This window comes from Leptosomus discolor, chromosome 6, assembly GCF_034619465.1.
Source record: "Leptosomus discolor isolate bLepDis1 chromosome 6, bLepDis1.hap2, whole genome shotgun sequence".
In the NCBI taxonomy this organism is placed as follows: Eukaryota; Metazoa; Chordata; class Aves; order Leptosomiformes; family Leptosomidae; genus Leptosomus; species Leptosomus discolor.
The window spans coordinates 14,199,767-14,222,011 of NC_141396.1; the positions used below are offsets into that span (position 1 = coordinate 14,199,767).

At 46.0% G+C, this 22,245-nt stretch overlaps 1 protein-coding gene across 3 annotated transcripts in view; it reads left to right on the forward strand.

Moving 5' to 3' along the window:
• Positions 1-22,245, forward strand: part of SH3PXD2A (SH3 and PX domains 2A) — a 261,200-nt gene that overhangs the window by 97,823 nt on the left and 141,132 nt on the right. For all 3 annotated transcript variants that reach the window (XM_086466554.1, XM_086466556.1, XM_086466555.1), the window contains exon 4: positions 13,849-13,925. In XM_086466554.1, the coding sequence (XP_086322680.1) occupies positions 13,849-13,925 (77 nt within the window). The remainder of the gene's footprint in view (positions 1-13,848; positions 13,926-22,245) is intronic.

Below are 22,245 nucleotides of genomic sequence, written 5' to 3' on the forward strand. Positions count from 1 at the left end.
TAAAGTCACTGACTAATGAACATTACTCAGTTCCTTTGGGTGCTTGGCTAGGGGCACTCATAGTTTCCAGTCATACCATTACTCCTTTTTACTTTAAGCCGTCCTGTTTTCCTTTAGTCTTTCTGCCTTAAAGAAACATGGAGTAACTTTGTGTTCTCCTTAATATCAAAATCAAGGGATCCCAGAGACACAGATCTTTTTGGCTTTCTTTCTTGCTACCTGGAAACTCCTTCTTTATCTCTGGTGCCAGCTGAAGTGTTAGTTTCCTGCTGTATTTTCCCCTCACCCTTTCTGAGTCTTTCTTCCTTGCCCCTTTTCCACTGGAACTGAAAAAAATTGGGCTTTTCCAAGCAGAAATGTGTCTCTGAGATACGCAGTGGAGATGAATCAACACCAGGTCATTCACTGTGCACACTCGGTATTTGATGAGGAAAGAGGAAGGGATTAAAATCTGAACCTGCACTGAAATTTGGCAAATTATCTCAGTAAAAACCTTAGGGAAGGGCAGCCTCAATTTCTGGACAGTTCATCTTGAGTGCCCGTGGAGATACAAAGAACAGCCAGCCTCCAGATGAATCATTAGCCTGGCACATAGGGAACCTTCAGTTCAATTCCTTGTGGTCCCTTGCAGGAGTTTACCTGCATTATACACCTGAATGAGAACTGTGAGTCCTTGAGCTGACATTGGTACCGTGTCTTGTGTCATTCAGAACTGCAGCATGGCCCCAGTGCTTAGTGACCTTCAGCATCCAGTCACTTCTCCAGGGACCTCATGCTCGGTGGTACGTCTTTGGATGGGCAGTGGCTCTGCTGAGACATCTTGCACTCCTGTACCAAGTGGAGCTGCTGGTGGTGTGATTTCAAGTATGCAACCTATTACCTTAGCTAGATTCACTCCTGTTGTACCACTGAGATACAGGCACACATCAGAGGGAGGACGATGAATGTTTTAGGTAGTTGTGCGACCCAGGAACTTGTTTCGCACCTTCAAATCAGAACATGGGTCCGTGAAATTGTGGCTTGAGCTGTGCCGCCATGTGCCATCCTGAGCAAAGCCAGATCAGCCATTTCAACCTGGCCTGTCTCCAGGTGATCTGTGTAGGTCCACTGATCTGGCCTGAGTATTTGTTTTTCACAGAAGGAACACCAACGTGTGCTTGCACTATACAGAAGCTGCAACTGAAATTTACTCAGAGGTAGTATCTACAATACCTGACATACGCCACAATCCAATTTTGTGGCTGTGCCATGCCAGTATATTTGACTTACTCCATTGTGGGCATCACCCGTCAGTGAAATATCTCTATCTTTGGCATCTAACACAGGGAATTTTGGACGGCAACACTACACCTCAGCTTATAAGTAGGGATAAAGATGAATCCCACATCCAATTGACCATGGCAAATCCAATTCAAACTGCAGAGGGATATTTTTCCTCCCATTAGGCAGAATGTGATTAATTTCCCATGTGGAAAATTGTTCAAGACAGACATGCTCGTAAATTATGGCATAAGAGATCCTATTACTACAAGCCCCATCAAAACCTACTGTGCGTCCCAAAATAGCAGTAAGAAGATAATTATATTAACAGCCTTTCTTATTATTTAATGTATGACTGACATAGGCTGTAAGCTTATTTTCTGCCAGATTGGAGCCTCCATTTAAGGATGGATGCTTTGGCATTTGTGGACATTAACAATAATCCTTGGATTCTGACATTTGAAATTAAAAATGTTACAGGAAAGTTTTTAAAATAGGGGATTGGAAGCCAATAGGTGCAAGTGAGCCCACAGTTAAAACAATGTATCCTCTGGGGATGAAGACTTAAAAACATAAGATCCAAAAAGAAAGATGGTTTTACCAGCAAGGATTCTTGAAGGATCTGTTCTAGAATCTGTGCTGTTCAACCCAGGATCTGCAAAAGACAGTGTTAGTGTTATAACTAACTTAGCTGATCATGAAATTTACTTAGGACACTCAAATAAGGACGTAACTGCAAAAAGTTGGAGGAGCATCTCATGAAAAAGGCAGTAAAAGTAAAAAGGCAGTTCAGTGTGGGTAAGCACAAAGCAGTGCTGGGGGCGGGGGCGGGGAGGGGGAGGACCATTGCAATCTAGGAAGGAGATTTCAGTTCTGAAGCTGTTTCTGTGAAAACTGATCAACAGTCATCAGCAGTCAGAAAGCCAAAGGCAGTGTTAGAATTAGGTAAAGAATGGGGAACAAAACCCAGAGCTGCAGCTGCAGCAATCCACGATTTCCCCATGTCGTGTCGTGAATACTCTGTGCAGGTCTGGTCATTGTCTCTCAGAAAGGTTATATAATAAAGTAAGGTGCTAAGAAGGATGGCAGAGGTGATTACAGAGGTGAATTGGCTTCTGTATGAGGGGAATAGACTAAAAGTCTTCAGACTGGAACAAAGGTGATGGTTGGGATAGAGTAGAAGTTTGTGAAATCACGAAGGATTTGAGGGAGTGAGTAGGACATGATTATTTTTATTTCTCAGAATGGAAAAACCAGGTGCAGCCTGTGAAATTTAGAAAGCAAGCTTAAAGTGAACAAAAGGAAGTATGTAATCACATGCTATGTGATTAAATTATGGAATTAATTTCCAGAGGACTCTAGGGGGGGGCACAATATCTGTAGGTTCAAAGATGTACTAAAGCAGTTTCTGTAGGATGGACCCAACACTGGTTGCTAAAAATTATTTTCAAATTCCGAAAAAGTGTAACCACTGATGTCCAGGAATGGGGAGTGTGTATTAGGAGAAGGATCCCATTACATCTATCCTGTTCTTTAATTTCTTGCCTGTCTTTTACTGGCCACTCTTGTACACAGGGAGCTGGACTACAGAGATCTTTGACCCGACCAAATGCAATACTCTTACATAGCTGCAACAAAGTGGACTAAATCTTCTATGCCTTCTTAGTGAGTTATAATAACTAGTGAAGCTGCATTCCCGAATTGTAGCAGTTAAACACATAGATGGTGATCCTCCATCTAGAAGCGGAGGAGATGGCATCTGTCCATTCTTGACCTTCTGGTTGGAGACCTCAAGTCTGCAGGCTGGACCACCTCAGAGAGGTTATCTGAGGTGCCCAATAGTGGGACTTTGTACCTCTGGCCAGCCCTGCGTAGTACTGCAGATCAGGACACAAAGGCAAACAGCGTTTGGGGAGCTGCCATTCCTGTGTGGTGACACAGCAAGAAAAAGACCAGTTTGTTTGGTGGTGTGGATTTTGTTAGCAGTCAGTCCCGTTTGGCTGCTCTGTGTCTCTGTGGCTTCAAATGCAATTAATCAGGGCCCGAAAGGGTAATTATCAGCTCACATTCCTGATTCAGATTTCTGTGCCTATTCATGTTACTGTTTTTTCTTTAATTTAGCAATAAAGTTGGGGTTATTTTCATGTTTTTATGCTGCTGGCCCAGCGATCCTTATTAAAAATAAAAAATAACAGAACATTAGTTTCCAGTCCACCTTTTTTTCTTCTCCCTGGGAAATGAAAAGGCCAACCGTGAAAGGGAAACGAAAGCGTGCATAGTCCTAGGGTCCTGCTGTCACCTTGGCTGAAGGCACTTTTCCTTTCATAGGGCAAGTAATTGCTTAGACTATTAAACCCTGAAAGAGGCTTTTTATTCTGCAATGGGCAAAGCTGTTGACATCTGACAGTGCCATTTCCTCTTTTGATTGGACATAGGGACCTTGCTGAACCCAGGAGAAGGTGGCCCTGGAAAGCTGGTAATGCTCAGCACCCTCCACCCTGAGCTCCAGGGCAGCAGCTCTGTCCTCCGGGGTGCTCTTGCACCCTTAACGCTGCGTTTACTTGCGCGTGGAGGAACTGAGAGGAGTTTTTCAGGGAGATTGTCCTCAGCTGTCTTCTGGCATCAGCAGGCACTGCTGGTGCCAAGTCACACAGGAGCGTAGTTTGGATTAAGTGGCCTGAGCTGGAAATGGCTGAAGTGCTCACACATGGAGGAGCTGGGTGTGAAGAAGGCTGTCTATCTGATAAGTAATCATAATTGCTGGTGTGAGTGCTCTTAGTTGTGCAGCCAAGGTGGAGCAATCTGAGTGAGCTTTGCTGTCCCTGGCAGGCCAAGTGACTGGACACTGGCTCGTGTCGGTGCAGACTACATCTGCCCACATGGATCACCATGTTCACTGCCTACCAAAGGACTGCGTTAGCTGTGCATCCATCAGCTGGGAAGGGGCAGTAGGGGTGGCTCCACGGTCAAGAGTTAAAGAGGAGGTGCTGCTGGGTGGCCTGGCCGCAGACCTGACCCACAGGCTGTTTCATCATGCCATGTGGCCAGATTGCACGTCCCAGCTGGGTTATTGCACTGCAAGCTCAGAGGAGGCAGGGGAGGGGGTGCAGGTCTGGCTTCAGCATCAGCGCGGGGAGGTGCGAACATGCGAACCGGCCAGACTCCTGACTTGTGCTGGAAGTAAAAGTGCCTGTCTCTCTTCTCCTGTAACACACTGGAATCAGCCATCCCTGCCTTTAAAGCACATTCCCATGAGCCTTTGAAATCAACAGTAGCTTTGTCAGGGATCAGAGCAGGCAGAGAGGAAAACCTTGCAAGAGATTGTCTTAATGACACGAAAAGGTAAGACATACTAAAAAGATGTGTCTGGAACCAGGGAATGATGCCTGTGGTTTGAGATGGTGTCTTGGTCTGTAGATGAGCTTCCTGACTTGAAGGCCAGCCAGCTTTGGTCTGGTTGTCGTTCAACAGCTTACTTCTGTGCCTGTTGTAGTCTACTGAAAATTCAGCTTAAAACTAGTTAGAGGTTTCGCTTGGAGGTCTCCAGGAGAGCACTTCCATTTGGGAAAAGAGAACAGTGCTCTGTTTTGCAAAGCACAGGGGATTTTGTTTCTGAATACTGCTCTCTGAAACCCTAGCTGGTGAGTTCCAGCCTCTGACAAGCAGACACCTAGTTATGTTTGCCGCCACGTTGTTTGTTTGTTTAATTTCTGTGTTAATTGCTGCCTTCCAAATACCACAACTGCTCTGAGGAGCACTGTCCCTGCCAATCCGACTGCTGAATTTCACCTCCTGTCATGTGGGACGTGTACCTGGCAGCTGACTTAATCGAGGTCTTCCACAGGTGAGAATTTTGCCTCATTGGGGCAGCAATCGAGGATTTGGTTTTTATTAGAACAAACGAACAGAAAGATTTTCTGGCCCCAAATGCCAAGGTAGCTGTATTTCCATTCTGCATGTGGTCAGCAGAGGGATCTAGGGACTGGCTTTATTGCTGTCATTAGTGTGTGCTCATTTTGTGACCTTGTGAAGCCACCTTTGCATCTCCACCCCTCAATTTCTGCCTGCAGTGTTCCTGTAAGAGTATATGCCATAGCACCGTATTATTGCATGACCTACCTCCCAGTAATAATAACTTTGATCTACATGGTGTGAGTGCAAATATTATTTTATTTACAGCTCCAGTTCTCAACCAGCTTAAGGGTGGAGTCTCCCAAGCAGTGTTATTGCCAGTCACGGCAAAGGATGTGGCTAGGACCTTACTGTGCTTTTCCAGTGTAGTTTGGCCAAGGTGTGGTGCAAATCCCTCTCCCTCCAGTGACCTTGCTGCAAGGTCTTCGACCTCAGCAGATGTAGGTCAAAGGCTCCCTGTCAGCGAGGCTGGCACTGGCCCAGTGTCTGTGAAGTAGTGTCTTGGGCTTAGCGTCGCACCAGCACATACGTTAATGAAAAGTCTCCTAAGAGCTTGTAAGACAGTGCAAATGTTTTAACAGGCTGAATTTGTTAAGGCTCCTGCTTTGAAAGATTGAGGTGGGACCATACGGTCCTTCCCTGAGGGTCCGTACCACTGACTGTCAGTAGAAAGACTCCTGTTGGCTTCAACAGACCCCAGTGAGCAAGGTGGTACTTGATGTGTTTTTGGAAGTGCAGAGGAAGAGTTTAGTTAGTGTAGCTACAGGGGCACGGTCTTGCCCTCCAGGAAGAACATTTTTCATGTTTAAGGTGTCACAAAGGCATTTGAGAGGCTCTTGCCTTTTCCCACTCTGGGGACAGGAGCAGGAGTACCTTGGATGATACAGGCACGTTCACCAGCAAATACGTAATACAAACGGGCTGCTGCTTCCCAAACATGTCGGACCAACGTATGGTGATGCACATCATTCCCACACTGGCCAGGGAGTAAAAGTTGCTCTTGAACATAGCTCTGCAGACTGTCTGTGGACCACTAGTGATTTAGAGAACACAGATTAGGAGCCACTAACTACCTAGGTGAAAGCAGGACACTGGCATCAGCTGTTACAGGAGGAAAACCCAAGTGTTTCAGCAATGAGATGTAGTGATTGACATTTCTCTGATCAGTTTGGTATAGGGTCTAGACAGTTTGATTGTCATTTAAACCCTGGTGTTTCTGCATGTTAGATGACTTGGTCCTCAAAATTTGGAAACAGATCTTTTTGGAGGATATCCAACAAAACCCAGAGTGCAGTGGATATGTAAGCATGCAGATTTTTATCTTGGGGAAGAAGTGTGCATAGGCAAGTGTGATGCTTTGGATCTGCATAGGCTTTCCTGTTTTTCTGTACCTTTTGCTCCCAGCATAGCAAAGACTGTATGCAAAGAGGGGGACACTCCTGCATCCTCTGTGTGAGGAAGCTGTGCTGTTTCCTAAGGCAGTGTTTCTCGGATGTTTTGAAAACGTGACCCTTTCTTGGTTCCTCATCTCTGTGGGACTCTGAATTATCATCAGGTCGGTTCCTCAGGGTGAGGGTGTGCCAGTTGCTGGAGTTGCTGGCTGCAGGTGTAAATACCATTCTCCCTCTCCCCTCCGACACACTGACTGCTTTCTGTAATTAGAAGCAGTTGGCTGTTTGCAGGCTAATGTAGCACTTGCAACCAGTAATTACAAATGAGTTGACTTTCCACCTTGGGGAAGCTGAGCTGTGTAGTTTGAGGAGGCACCAATTTCACTGCAGAAATTGAAGACTACTCACTGAATCAACACTCCCAACGTTTTGCAACTACTCACAGACTGGGAAGATCAGTTTTAAGGGATCTGGAGACTTGTGCTCACACTGAGATCATCTTGTGATGCTTTACTTTGCTGTATACTGGTGGTAAAGTTGGTTTAAACAAGGTGGTGGATCTCTTCAGGTTTTCTGGTGCATACAATGGAGAGCCAACCCACAATAATAAAATTGAAAGGAGAATTTTTTAGCATTTTTGCCTGCCCTTTCAAGGTGAGACACTACATAATTTGCCTGCACTATGATTCCTGCCTTGCTTTGGAGAGGTGGTAGATTTGCAGCTGGGGCAGCTGAAAAGGAGATTACAGGAGCAATGGGTTGTTTGGGTGATAGCAGCAGGACATAGAGCAACATGAAGTAGCTCTTGGCCTATGCAAAACACTGTACAAACAGTAACAGAGCTGTTAGCTTGAGATTTGCACCCCGTGGCCCCCATCTGTCACTCCTGAATTTCAGTATCGATGCTCATGGCTTTTCTCCTTCTTCCAGCTGTGCCTAGTGCTTGAATTCCCAAAGTCTGTACTAGCAAAGCTGTTCTAGAGCTGATGCTATTGTCCCTGGATGACAGTAGCCAGCCCTACAGACAGTGGAAAGCAGCCAGGTTCAGAGGCAGGAGCTCTTAGCTGGTGGGGAATCCAGCCTTGCCTCTTGCCTGTCTTTGGATTCCCCTTGTAATTGCTCACATAAGGGCATATTCTGCTTATCATTTCTAATGGAGGAAGATTTCTCCTCTTGGTGATATTCTTTTACACAAGCGATGTTATTTCCCATGTTGTATTGTTTCTTGGTGATTTTCTTTAACATTGCAGCTTATGCACATTAAAAACAGGATCCCAGTGCAGAAGGACACCCTCCCCACCATCCCCCATACCTCAGGGCAATATCATTATTGCTTGTGTTGGCTTTCCTGGCTGCCCCATCTGTCTCTATCACCTCTTGTCACCTTCCATAGTAATTCCTGCTGATTAGCAAAGGCCTTTATCAGCTGAGGCTCTTTGGCAGCCAAGTTCAGCCAACAGTTCTGATTCTGTCACGAGTTTCTACTTATTAAAAAAGTCCTTCCCCCTCCCACCGGTGGAAACACTATGAATCATTTCCCTCCCCTTTCTTTGTTAGGAGCAAATGCCATCAGTGTTAGGACCCTGGCACTGGCTTTCTGACTCCAGGAAATCATGGATGAAACAATCCATGGAAACTGGGATGCCCATGTAAAAGTAAGATGTTATTTTATAAGGAACACACCTCTTTTTTGGCCATTGTCAGATTGCCATCTGGTTGACAATCACATGTATTTCCATGAGAAACATAAAATTGTTCTGCTATCCCATACTGTTGTGCTGTTGAATTTTACATTGCAAGGTGGCAGTGCATCTTTAAATGTTCCATTTGGGAGTTACTTTGTGTGACAGATGCCTGAGAATTCCAGGTAGGACCCTGAGGTGGATGTCACAGCTTAAATGTGTTGAGGGGAGTTAGAGTCATACCTGATTGCACATCTGTGCTTCTTCAGTGTATAAAAACAATAGTAACATCTATGTGTAAGGAGTATAAGCCTTCGTAAAAAATACTGAGCAGCAAAATGGTTTTAGTTACACTGGAAGAAGCTGCTTAGCCCAAAAGGAGAGCCTGTAACTGTGTGAGGGCTAAATTCTTTACTCTTTCTAACCGATGCAGCCCCAGTGTAACTGCAGAAACAGTCAGACCTTATCTCATAAGCAGACTCTGTTGATCTTTGGTTGAACACTTTGCTTGACGATATATTTACAGACCTGGTACCTCCCAGGTTCTCAGGTAAAAAGAGGAGAGAACCAACAGCACAATAACAAGAACAACATGAAGAGGCAGAAACAGGAGCTGTTCCCTTCCCTTAGGAGACAGCTGACTGACAGAGCCTCCGCAGCTGGAGCTTCTGTAGTCAGAGGCAGCACATGTCTCTTTTAAACATAAATCAGATGAGACATTGCAGTAATTTTAATGTGCCCATTAGTCTTCAGGCCGTCTGCTATTGAATATTTATCGTATGGCTTGCTTCACGTACTGCCCTCTGAAGTGTAGTGACGGTACTTGAAGTAGGAAATTAAATGTGAATATGCATTTGTCCATCATCCCTTTGACAGTGGGTTTGGGCTCTTCCTAATCTCTGACAGGCGCTCCTTGCATGAAACAACTAGTGTCCTTAGACCAATCCATCACCCAGATGTCCCTTGAAAGGAGACTCAAGCTCAGCAGTCAGAGAGTAAGAGCAAGAGGTTTTGGATTTGGAAATGAGCTAGACAGCAATTTCCCTGCCTCCCTGTTGCCCCTGCCGCAGCTCCCACTCAACTGCCTGGCTCGCAAGAGCAGCAAAGCTGGCAGCTTGGGGCTGAGCCACTGGCACAGTGGTGGGAAGATCATGAAGACATCTCTAGAAGGTCTAGAAGCCTAGATATGCAACACCTGTCCTTGACAGTGAAAGGTGTGATTAGGAGATTTGTTTCAGAGGCTGTCTTAGAGCTTCCAAATCACCAGTCTAGGCAGGAGCTGCTGTGACAGCTGGCATCTGCGTGATTGCAGGGGCTGTATAGCATATGTCCTCCTCCCTTGAAAAGGAAAGACTGGATTCTCCTGCTGTCTATCCCCTTGGGGACTTCTAGTACTTCTCTGCCTAGTGATGCCCAGTGCTGTCCTGCCTCCAGACTGTGCTCCACAGTGTCACCAAGCCCACCAGGAGCTGGGCTTCTTCCCTGCACAAGCCACGTCCTTGACCATTACAAAGCATTAGCCTATGGACCCTTCTGGTGTGTTCAGCACAGACCTGTAGGCTAATAGGAAGACCAGAGTGTTGGGATGCTTTAAAACCTGTTTGTTCTTGGGGTCCATGTCACTTGTACAATCTGTGCTACCCTAAGTATGAGGTTATACAGGAATAAAGGATATTCAGAGGGTACCTCTAAGCTTGCAGAATCAGCAGCTGCCAATCTCCTGCATAGCTTTTTTTCTTCCCACTTTGTGCACCCGCTGTGTATACAGGAGGAAACTGAGGTCTTGTGGGAGAAGAGGTGTGTGGTCGCAGAATTAAAGACTACATCTATATATTCACAGAGAGATGAAGGGATGACTTAAGATGCCCCTACAATGCTAAACCTGATACTTTGCCTCTTATCCATGTTAATTTCCTAGGAATAATATTTTCTTTAAAGAAAAAAGGATAAAAATAAATATTGTTATCCTGTATTAGCAGCAGGACTGGAGCCCTGCGTCTTCCCCATGTCTCTCTTTCCCAGTGCTGCAGTCCTCAGAGTCCTTCCTAACATGTGCCAGACCTCCCTTGGCCTAGTCCAAGCCTGGCACATTGTTGGATTAAATATTTGCACGAGGCAGCACTGTCCCACATAGCTTGTAGCTTCCCATCTGAGTCTGAGACAGACTTCCCACTCACTTCCTAGCTGGGCTGCAGCATGATTAAAAAGCTGCTGGTTCGTCTGTGAAATCAGGGTGTAGTGCCTGAGGAGGCTTAAAAGAGCTGCAGTAAAATTCAGGAGAGATGAAGCAGCACCATATGTACTCATGTGGAAGTAGATCCCTTCCTTAGAGATGTAGAAACTACCCGGAGGAAAAGCCAAGTGGCACATAAACCACTATTCCACCCTAGCAAGGAAATTGCCTGGGCTGTTCTGCATTTACTGGCCACCCCGGGACTTCCCTGCTTCATGTTAGCGCTGCACGAAATGCTCCTTTCACTGCTGTCCTGAGGGCTTCTCACTAGCTCTTACATGTCCCCGCTGCTCAGCTGTCTGCCTGCTCTTTATTTCTTTATGGTGACCCTAACTACCTCGTTAGGCAAAGCTTTCCATTAATGAGGTCTGTGTCCAGTGCACCCACTTGGAGAGCATAAAGTGTGGGTCTCTCAGGTTGCATTCCTTTTCTAGTCCCCTGGAACCTCCCCTGCTTTTGGAGGAAGACCAGTAGAAATGGGGGAACTGGAGAAAGCAGTGGTAACTCAAACTGGATCTGCAGTGGTTCCTGCTGGTTGGTCATGATGGCTTTGGCAGAGCCTCTGTCAGCTCAGTCTGTCTTCCCAGAAAAGGGGAGAAGTTGGGCATTTGGGAAATTGTCCCTCCTTAGAGGTGGTTCAGCACCCCTGGCAATGAGACCTCTCTGCCTGAGGACCCCCAGGATTTGTGAGGGTGTCCCTCCTTGCTTCTCATCAGAACTGGATGTGGTTGTGGAGTGTCCTTATTTTCCTTCTTGCTTTTTTCTTTGTTGACTGCTACTCCATGGTGCTCTGAACTACTCAGCCTTCTCCAGATCTCAGTTTTGGATGCCATACTGGACTGGGCAGCGACAGATCTTCCCCACAGCCCTCACCAAGCCTTTTCCAGCTTCCAACAGCAGAGGGAAAATCTTCCTTTTTCTGAAGGGATAAAAATGGAAGCACCTTCTGGGCTTTGCTTTGTCCTAACACCACAGTCATCCTATATTTTCCATCTCCATTTAAGGACTGAATTAAGACTCATCATATCCTGGGGTCTTTTTTGTACTCTGTGTTTAATATAACGTTCTTTATTGTATTTATCTTGTTTCTTATGTTTGAGTCTTTCATTTGTTACTTTGAAGACTGGGCCCCCCTGTAAACTGTCTTTTTAGGAAGGCTGAATTGCATTTACAGGAGACCTTTAATGTGTTTAAGTCTTTGGTTCCTTTATGTTTTTATATGGGCACCGGTTTGACTTTCAACTCATGGCTTGAACTGAAAACAGGAAAGCCAGAAAGTGAGAACGTTTCCAAAATGTTGTTTTCTCTTTGCAGTATATTTATAAAAGTTGCAAAGAAATACCAAGTTCTCCCACACTAGCATTTCTGGAGCACTGGGAAAGGAACTAGTCTTTTCTCTACAGCTACCCCCAGACCCCTTCCCCCCAAAAAAAGCAACTTACTGCAGTTATGCACTACCAGTACTGTGTGATCCTGGAGGCTATGAGAAATAATGGTTTGGAAATGCAGGTAGTTCTCCCCATTTACCAGACAGGAAAGCAGCAAGGTTTTGGTGTGTCCAAAGCTGGTCGGTGCAGAGAGATGGAAGTGCCACCTTCCTTCTCCAGTGGCCTTCGGCTAAATCACTCAACCTCAGATGAACATCTCGGACACCTATTGAAAATTTCCCTTGTGCTCTGTGTCCACGTGCCACTGCATCCTACAGGGATGGCTCAGCACCAGCTTTGTAATGAGATAACAACAGGGAACCCAGGGAGAGAAATTTATGGCGTAGGAAATGGCTTTACCTCACAGGAGAAACTGTTTTGCTGCCAGAATTGAGGATGGAGATAAAACACTTTCTCCTGCCTGAAACAAAAGGCTTTAACACCTTCCAGATTAGCAGCTGTGGAAGAAAAGGCAACCAAAAGGGGCGGAGTCTGGGAGGGTTTAGAGCCTCTGCTACTGGGCAGTTAAAGGCTGCCATTTCATTAACCTCTCAGCTTGTGTAATCATGACAAAATCAAAGCCACTTATTCAGATTCTGGGTCTGATTTCATTTCCTAGTCCATTTTCTTATCCTGTGATCTATGGATGAGTATCTTATTTGCCTGTTGGCGAAGAAGTTTGGAGCGGGGGGTGATATATATGTCAGTGGTTTTTTAACGTAGACATTTCATGGACAAAGTAATACTGGCAGATACTGTTTTCTTCCACCACAAGGAGAACATATAATTTATTCTTGTCTCATTATGTTAAAAGAAATACATCACAAAAGTAAAAGGGAACAAAACCACCAAAAAAGGATATGAAGATATAATCTCTTCTAGCCAAAAATATACCAAGTCTATGACATCCTTGTATGTGTGGAAACTCAGCTCCTAGATTATTTTGATAAACTTTGTTACAATCAGTTTCACACAAACCCCAATTGTTTATTTAATCTTAACTGCTTGCAGAAATGTCATCCAGTAAGGACACTGAGGTTATTATTTTTTTTACTTTCAAAAAAGAGAGTTTGTTTATTTTTCTTCTATTATTTGGTTTCCTTCTGTAGATTTATAAGGACTCTGTCACCAACAGCCTTGTATTTGCTCATGATCTGGCTGTGTGTATTTTGTCTGCCTGCAAGGAGCATCTGCAGTGGGAGGCAGCTGAGTGGGCAGGCAGGGGGCATAGATGGAGCCTGCATCACACGCCGGTGATGCTCCCTGCACTGCCAGCATGGGTGTGCCAGAGCGGCCCTGAAGTAGAAGGGAGTCATAACATGGTGTCGATCTGTTCCAGGAAAACGCAATCACTAAAAGGGAACCAAAACTTTTTGTGCTATCTACAGGATGAAATCAGAAAAATTCCCTCTGCCCCATGAGTCGCTGTGGTCCCCTTTTGGCAGCTCACACAAGCGGGACTTCAGCGGCAGTTACCGAGGTTTCACAGAGCTGCTGTGCCTGTGGGAGGTGTTGGCCATGTGCTGCATCTCCTGTGTAAACTTAAGACCAGCAGTATCCAGCTGTGAGAGGTGCCATGCACGCTCCTGTACTAGCTGTTGCCCCGCGTCCCTCTGCTGCCTGCCGCATTTCCGTGCCTTTTGCTGCGAGGGCAGGAGTGGATCTGCTCCTCACACCTCCTCTGAGTGTGCCATCCTGTCTGTCTTGTAGTGATGGGGTGCCACAGTCACACAAAGCTGCTGCTGTGTGAACCTCTCCAGTACTGGGACTCCTCCATTGGGGACATAACAGGGTTGCAGAGCTCAGCTGCTGGCAGTGCTGACAGCCACGGTTGGAGGCGGGGATGAAACCCCACTTGCTGACCTTTCTGCTCAGTGCTGTTACACTATCCTGCATGGCAGGTGATGTCCCTAACCTTCCCCTTTCATCTGTTCCCTCCTCAGGCAAGATCCTGTTCCGGAGGAGCCATGTCCGAGATGTAGCTGTGAAGAGGCTGAAGCCCATCGACGAGTACTGCAGGGTAAGAGCTCTGGGGAAGATGTCTGGCAGCTGCTGTGTGGGGACCCATAGCCACTACCAGTGCTGGGCTTTCCCAGCCGGATACTGCTAAGAGCTTCATCTGTGTTGAGTCCATCATAAGGAAGGATGGTCCTTCCCAAACACTGCCAAGACTAACAGGGCAGGTGAAAACAGGCTGCTGTTTGCTCCTGGGGTCCTTACAGCATTTTCTCCTGCAAACTTTGTGCACTGGGTTGGTGTCTCATTTACTCAGTAAAGGCCATAAGCCTCGTCTGCCCTAAATGTGGATTTTATTTCTACATCAGCCTTGATGAGTGCGGGAGTTGGGCAGGCAGAGAGGCACAACTAAGATGGCATTTTCTTCTGTTCACTGCCCGTCTGTCCCCCAGTGCTGCATGAGGGACAGTGCCGGCTGGTGCAGCACTGGGGGTGAGCTGGTGGCTTCCCATACTTCTCCTGATAGTGAAAACCTGGAAATTTATTGCAGGATAGAAAAGCGTGCTGTGTTGAGAAGAAGGTTAAGTCACCTAATCTTTCCTTTCCAGATTAGAGTTTATGGTTTGATGATAGTTAATCCTCTGACAGTAGATTAAAAGTAGTTTCTAAGCAAGGCGGATACCCATTTTTCGTGGAAGTATCGAGCGCGTCAGTCAGCGCATAATTTAAACCCCAGACTTCCTCTCTTACTTCCCGTGGGGTTTTGTTTCCGTTTTTAGAAAGCCAGAGGAGCAGGTGGAGGGGAAAAAATACATTCCCAAGAACTTCTCCAGTCAGACATTTGCTCATTCAAAATTGGGAGCAGATCACCAAAGTGCCTGAGGCGTGCTGAGGGGGGTTGGGGGCGGTGATGAAACCCTTGCCATCTGCACCCCCCGGGTGAGGAAGCTGCAATTAAAGTCTTATCTCATGAGATCAGGCTTTCTTGTGCGACAATTAACACACTGTCTTCCTGCCGAGGGCGAACGGCTCTTTTTAAAATATGTAGGGTCTCACTGCGTCCTGGCCGCCCTCCTTCAGACAGGAACTGCCGGCGACGTGAGGGCTGATGTCAGGGTTCACCCAGCAGATGCGCGGTGGGGAAAGCCATGACTTACGCCAGGGGGGCAGCTGCTTCTCTGGGACCCCTTTGTCTGCGCCCCAGACAGACCCGGCCGGGCCCGCCAGTGCCCCGCCGGTCATGGCCGAGGGTTATGTTGTGGCGTCGGCCGCTGGCGCATGCGTTGACACTGCGGCACTGTGATTGCCGCCCTCCTCCTCGCTTACGTTCTTCTCTCCTGGAGAAGTCTGGCTCAGTTGACTCTGGTTCAGGTGATACAGAGCAGATCTGCTGCTGCTGCCCTGCTCAGAGACATGGCTGGATGCTTCCCCAAAGCCAAGCTGTTTACTTAACCTATTTGTTAATAGGTGCTGCTTTTATGAGCATAGACCCAGCCGTGCTGGGTTAGCCCAGTTTCCTCCAGCCCAGCGTTTCTTGTCTCCAGCAGCAGCCACAGTGGTGCCCAGCAACAAGTATGACAAACCCACAGTGACTTCTCCAGAATGTTATTATCCCAGCTTCCAGTGATCTATGGCTTATCTGTGCCTGATGTAGTGTCTTTTTTTTTTTTTCATTTGCAGTTTACTGTAACTTGTATTTAATTTGCCTCTGTACCTCACAGTAGAAGATGTTTAAATCTGGATGGCATTGGAGAGTGAGGCTCCTAGTTGCTGGAAAGCTTGAGCAAGCGTTGCATCTCATGTCTGTGTGAGTGCTTCAAGAGGGCTACATCCTCCTTAGTGTCTTTCTGCATGGGGTCTGAGGTCTTTAAGAAGGCCCTAGCTAACTCATCCATCCCCCTGGGATGTGTCTTGTTGGAGCATATATGACCATGGCTGTGCCTGAACAGTCTGCGCTGCAGATGAGTGAGTGCTTTGGCCAGTGCTGGGAAGTAAAGCAATGACAAACTTTTTTTTCCATCCCCTGCGTTTAACTCCAAACCCATGCCCCCACATTAATTTGTGTCCTGTGTGGATGGTAGGCAAGCTTGTGCCCACCCTTCAAAAACATTATAGAAGTAGCTGTGATGTCCTGCCTGTCATCAGATTCAGCCATGGGGTGATTTCTTCACCTTCTGCTACAGCTTCCTCCTAATTACAGACAGTAAATGAAGATGGTAGTTGGTCATGCCATTGCCTGGCACAGGACCTACCCAGTCATTCTTAAATCCCACAGCACAGAGTTGGCAACCTGTGTAAATAGAGGGACCTAAGAGTTGCAACTCATGCCTCTCCCAGCCTTTCTAAGTCTGGACGTTTTATGAGAATAAATTTTTCTTTTGAACGTTTATGGTTCATCCAATTTGCATTTATTCAAAGAATGATTGTCCTATGTTATTACTGTTCCAAACCTGGCCCAGGAAATGAAAGTCCACAAGACTGAAAATAGTGATGAAAATCAGGCACTGAACTTCAAAGGTACAAAGAATTTAGGGAAGCAGCTTATAGAAGGAGAGCTTCTTGGTACAGTGAAGTTAGTGGTAATTCTGTTACTGACCTTCAGCAGGGACAGGATTCATCTCTGGGGCTTAGCAGGGACTTAAAATTCAGAAATGCTTTCTTGCTACCTTTGCTGAAGGTCACCACTTACAAGGTTTCTGGGAACATGACCTTCAACTGTAATCTTTCCATCCCAATATGAAGTTAAGCAGGAGTGTCAGAAAGCTGTGAATTGAGAACAGAAAATTAGGTGGTGAGTCTGTACCAGACTGGCCTCACTTCACTAGCCTAAACCAGACATAGGTCTCTCTCCATTCAGCTCTATCTACAGAGGGAACCTGAGTGAATCGTTTAGCTCCGATGCTAACTTCTAGAAAGCTGTAGCAAAATGCAGTGAATCGCCTCTTGGTGTAAGAAGGGAATTTTTTTTTTTTTTTGCTAATAAAATAATGTTACTTACTACTGTATCCTACTCTGTTATAGCTGCTGGTGCATGTACATGACTTGGAAGTGTTAGCTGTTTTCTGCTTTTCTTCCCCTGTCCAGTGGGTATTTTGACTCTTTAGAGAATTCTATAGAACTGTAGAGCAAGAGCATCATTTGGTCAAGTTCAGTCCTGCTTCTATGAAAGAAGAGTACAAAGCTTGTGTCCCATACTAGTCCTAAAACAGGTAGGCAGACAACATGCTTAATTTTGAAAAAATTAGAGAATTAGGCTGGAATGACATGGGTGAAGTTGATGGAGAAAATCTGACATAGGATAATAAAATGAATAGATGAGACAATACACCTTTGTCTACTGCAGTCTGTGAAGAAGCAGAGGGAGGCAGGTTCAGCTGCGAAGTTCATGGTAATTTTTTTGCCAGATGAGGGTTCTCCATCCATTTCACCTGCCCTGGAAAGGCAAAGCACAGATGGGCCCTGGCAAATGAATGGTGCAGATGTTTGACCATTTGTTGTTTTGTTTTTGCAGACTGTCTCTTACAGAATGTGGTGATTTGCATGGCTGAGAAGCAGGTCTGACTTCTGCTGTTTGGATGTTTGTGGTTCCTGCACTGGGCACAGGAGCAGTAACAAGCTGAGGCTGTCTGAGAGTTTGAGGGGATACTTGGCAGTAAGGGGAGGTCTGCAGAATGTTCTGTATCAGGGACATGAGCCCTCTGGACCCTACAGCATGGGCCTCCTGACCCCTCATGCCTGGGTGATTCTTCATTGCATTTTACCAGCTTAGAGAAATGCCTTCACAGAGGTAATTAGGCCAGTGTTTTTTCTGAAGCCACAGGAAACTTTGAAGTTTCAGTGAAAAACAGAGGAGTGGGACATGCAGGGGAAGATTTCCAGGACCTTTCTCGTCTGTAAACATGAAAGTGCAGGGTCTGGATGTTCTTACTGGTAACCTGAGTGAGTTACCAAACAAACAGCATTTTGCCAGTAAATGTGTGCTGCCCACTGGAATTGGTATCTCTTGAATGATTTCCCTCTTAACTGTAAGCTTGGAATTAGTTTAGTGTGACTTTAGGTCTTCTGGGCTCATTTGGCCTGGTTTGCTTAATCTGTTTAGGAGTTTTTGGTAATATACAAGAAGGAGCAACTTCATAGCCTTGCCTTGCCAGGGGCATTTTATTTATTAAGCTTTTGATCTCTCAACACACCTCTGGTGTGTGTTTGTCCAGTGTGTTCTGTCCTGTATTCAGGAAGGACCTCTGGTTCACAAAACCACCGCTCTCTCCTCATGCAGCCCTCTGGGAAGACTCAGGCCAGCATTTGCAGACTTGCATCTTTGTGCGTGTAGGTCCCAATTAAGGGAAGCATCTTTGTGCAGGGAAGCTGTTAAGATGTGAAGTCCCATTGTTGTAAACACTTACCTGAATTTGTCACATGCCTTCATGCTGTCCCAACTGGAGGTGGATTTCAGTAGAAGCTTACGGGCTTTTCTATAGTGAAGCTTGAGCACCCGAATGCATGCCACCTAAGTAAAAATTAGATGAGCAAGTCACATCAGTGCCAGGAAATATTGGTCATTCTTTTATTAATGTTCATAGTGTGAGACACCACACTTCAAAAACTTCATTACCTCCCTCTTGGTCGCACAGTCCTGCCTGTCTTTCAAGGTTTGATCCTTGAACCTCTCAAGACAGATACACAGACGTTTCTGTCTCTATCCATTGTACAACTAGTGCTGATTGAATACGTAGTAACAGTCAGTCCTGGTCAAGAATGAAAGAGTTTAAGTGAAAAACTTTCAAACTTTATCTGCCATTTTTTAATCTACATTTCAGAATCCTGTGTTTAGACCAGCTGCAGTGATGAGAATTAATTGCTTGCAATGCCCCTCAGCATCTGGAGCAGAACCTCACTTTTCATTGCCTTATGGTCCTTTCATGCCAGAGGTCCAGAACTATGTCCCAGTTACTTCCAAAACTCTGCACGGTCTTTTCTTCCTTCCCTCAGCTCTTTATTTATTCCTACATCTCCCTACTTCTTCTCCAGTCTATGTCACCACCACGTACTCTTCATCCACGTCTCTGTCTGACACTCAATGTTTGCCATCCAACCTCCACACTTCAGTCTTTGGGTTCAAGCTTGGAGTTACCTGAGGCTCTAAACACAACAGAAATAGAAAGTGTTTTCATGTAGGTGAAAATTTATTTCTCTGTTCTGAGAAATAGACTATTCTAATTGCACCTTCCCTCTTGCTGGACTCATTGCCATTCCCAAATGTCTGGCACTAATGATTAACGTTAATTAAAATGATAAGCAATTGAGAACAGGATACTTAATATGAAAAGTCAGGGAGTTATAACCATGAGGTACTGTCAGCTGTCTCTGTGTATTTGTGTGCAGAGCTGGCATTAACCCCACTGAACAGTAGGGATCCAAGAGCATTATGTCTGAACTCCCTCCAAAGGGCTGTGGGGAGAAACAGTCAGTGTTTCACCCCGTCCAGAGCTAATGTACATGGTAGGGTAGACAGAGCAGCCCCTGAAAGCGCTGGTCTTTCTCTAGTGATTGTATAAGTTGGTAGACAAGTATGAGCAGTCTGTAAAGTTCAATGGGGTGCATATCCTTCTGTGCGTGTATACACACACGCCTACACGTGCGCTGTGTATCTCTACATACACAGGTCTGTGTGTCTGGTTTTTTATAAATGTATCTGCATAAACGCAACACACGGCACTCAGTGCATCCTCAGAAGTACCTGCATGGTTTTGTACCTATGTGCATGTAATTTGTGAAGCCTTTGAGCTGTAATGCAGTCCCAGAGCTGTCTGCAGTTCACATAACCTTAAACGACGAAGCCCTGCCTGTGCCTGGTGCTCTGCTTTCTTCAAATGCCGTGTGCAGCGTGCAGCAGCCTGCCTGCAGATGAGCTGGTGCTGAGTGAGTAGCCAGCCGGCCATCCCCAGCACCAAGGGCTGCTTGCTCACAGCCTGCCTGACGTTACAGCTTTTCAATAGCCTTTCAAATCATCCACTCTGCAAGGCTGTCTGAGACCTGTAATACAGAGAGACAAACGTCGTTACAGGGTGCAATAACACATAAAAGCGTATTTCCTAAGGAGCGCGTGAGTCTGAGCAGTGCACGTCCGCCTTTGCATGCCGAGCAAGGAAACATGCCATTACTGATAATACTTGATGGTTGTGCAAGGCTGAATTCTGCTCACTGGCACTTTTTATCTCTCACTTTTCCTGTGCAAATTCCTTGCTGTTTCTGGATGCTTGCTGTTTGTAGATGTGTGCACTTACCTCTGGTTTCCACATCCAAGGAAGAATGTCGTTCCCTGTCCTTTCGTTCCTTTCACCATCTGTTTTCCATTTTTTTCTTTACCCTTCTTTCCTTGACCCTGCAGTCTTTCCTTCAAGCTTTTGCAGCTCTGCCCTGGAACTGTCTTGCTGGACATGCCAGAAACTTGCATTTGCCCCTTGTGGAGTGACAGCAAAGTCCCTCAACTCCTCAATGCCCTTTTTGTTCACTCGCTGGAATCACGTTGGACTTGGCTTGCTGCTGGGTGGATGTTGTGTGTTTGCTGAAGAGACGTTCGCTTCTCGAAAAAGCGTTGCTGCTCCCTACCACTGTCCAAAATCAATAGACCAACTCTGCCTGGTTTTACACCCTTGTTTGCACTTTCTTGCCTTTTCTTAGCATTTGTTACTCCTTAAGGAAGGTGAGGGTTTTGTTCCTTAACAAAAAAAAACAGTAAAAATTGACTGGCTGCAGAACTTACACCTGAGATCCCCAAAAAACATGCAATGGCAAGTTACTGCTGGGTGGATTTAATTTCACCTGCATGCACTGGGCTGAAAATTGCGGCACTTCAGGAGGTGATTCAGAAGCAGGAGAGCCTGCCCTGCCCTGGGGCTGCTGTGTCTGTAGGGTGGGAAGGTGGATGGCTGGGTGTGGAAATTGCTTCGGCTGATTTTTATCCACTGCCTGCGAAAGCCCGGAGTCACAGAAGTGCTTTTCAGTTACCCTCCGTTGGCCCAGCAGGACCACAGTGCTCCTGGAGATTTCCAGGCAGGGGACCACCGATTCAGGGGAGTCACATTCCCTAAAGCTTCTACAGATTTAGAAACACAAATCTCCATAGCAGCTTGGTAGGCTTTGTGCTCCTTCACCTCTGAAAACCTACTCTGTGCTCCAGCTCAGTGTGACATCTGTAGCCTGGCTTTTGGGAAAGGTGAACACCTGCAACCTGTAGGGAAGTGGTGACTCTTTTAGAAGGCGTCTGATGTCCAGGACTTGCTGTGATAGGTATAACTTGGGTATTTGTGTTTCTCTAGTAATGATATATATCGTTTGCAGTGCTTGCTCTTGCCCCATTGCTGTACAACATCAAGCCCTTTGAGATTTCAAAACACACTGTAGATATTAAATGTCTGAGCCTCCTAACCTTTCTGCAGATTAGGTAAGTGTTATTGCTTAGCATTGTAAGTGGGTAACTGAAGATATATCCCTGCTGAATTTGTTGGAAAGAGGTTAAGTAACCTACCCAAACCGAGAAGGGCATTAGTAATAGAGCCATCACTAAATCTCAGCCCCATCCACTGTTGGTTAGACAGCGTTGCTTCTCCACGTAAGTCCATCTCCTGCTTGAGATGCAGATGAACAAAACATGCCTTAATGTTGTCTATGTCCTTGTTAGCCTGTGCTGGCGAGGCATTTCTCTTTCTCTGTCAACATGCTGTGATTGTTACTATTCCCAGGCAGTTCCTGACTTCTCAGTGTTAGTCCTGCTTTGCCAGCTGGATGTGTGCATTTATGCATACTGGGAATAAGGGCAGAGAGCTCACACCTTTGTTATGCTTTTAGGCAAGATTGAGTGGATAGCAGTGGGGACCAGGGCATCCTTCATTCAGATGAAAGCACTTGAGTTTTCCACCTGTTATGTTTCATTCTGTGTTAGTGCAGCAATCAGTAATGCTTTGTATGCATGAGCCAGCACTTGGACCTGCCAGGCTGTTGCCCAGCTTGCTGCTTCCTTATCACAAGGTGTCTTTTTCTGCTTTATAGTAAAGTTCCATGTGACCAAAGGCCTGGGCCTCATTCTTCACAGGCTTGCTGATATCAAGTGGATTTTCCTTGTGTTTTTTAACATCCCTCCATCAGGGAAAGGAACATCCATCCACCAGGGAAAAAAGAGCTGTAGGTGTGGAAGGACTTGGCTTTGAGTTTCAGGCCACCTCAAAACAAGACCTCATTATCTAATACTGGAGATCTGCAGTGTCAGAGCAGGATTTCTTCATTTTTCAGCTCTTTTCCTTCCCATCCCCAAGCAGGAGTGGTCTTGGAAACAAATCTGTCCCCTTCTAAAGCCTGGTTAAAAACAGCCATGAGGGTAACCAACT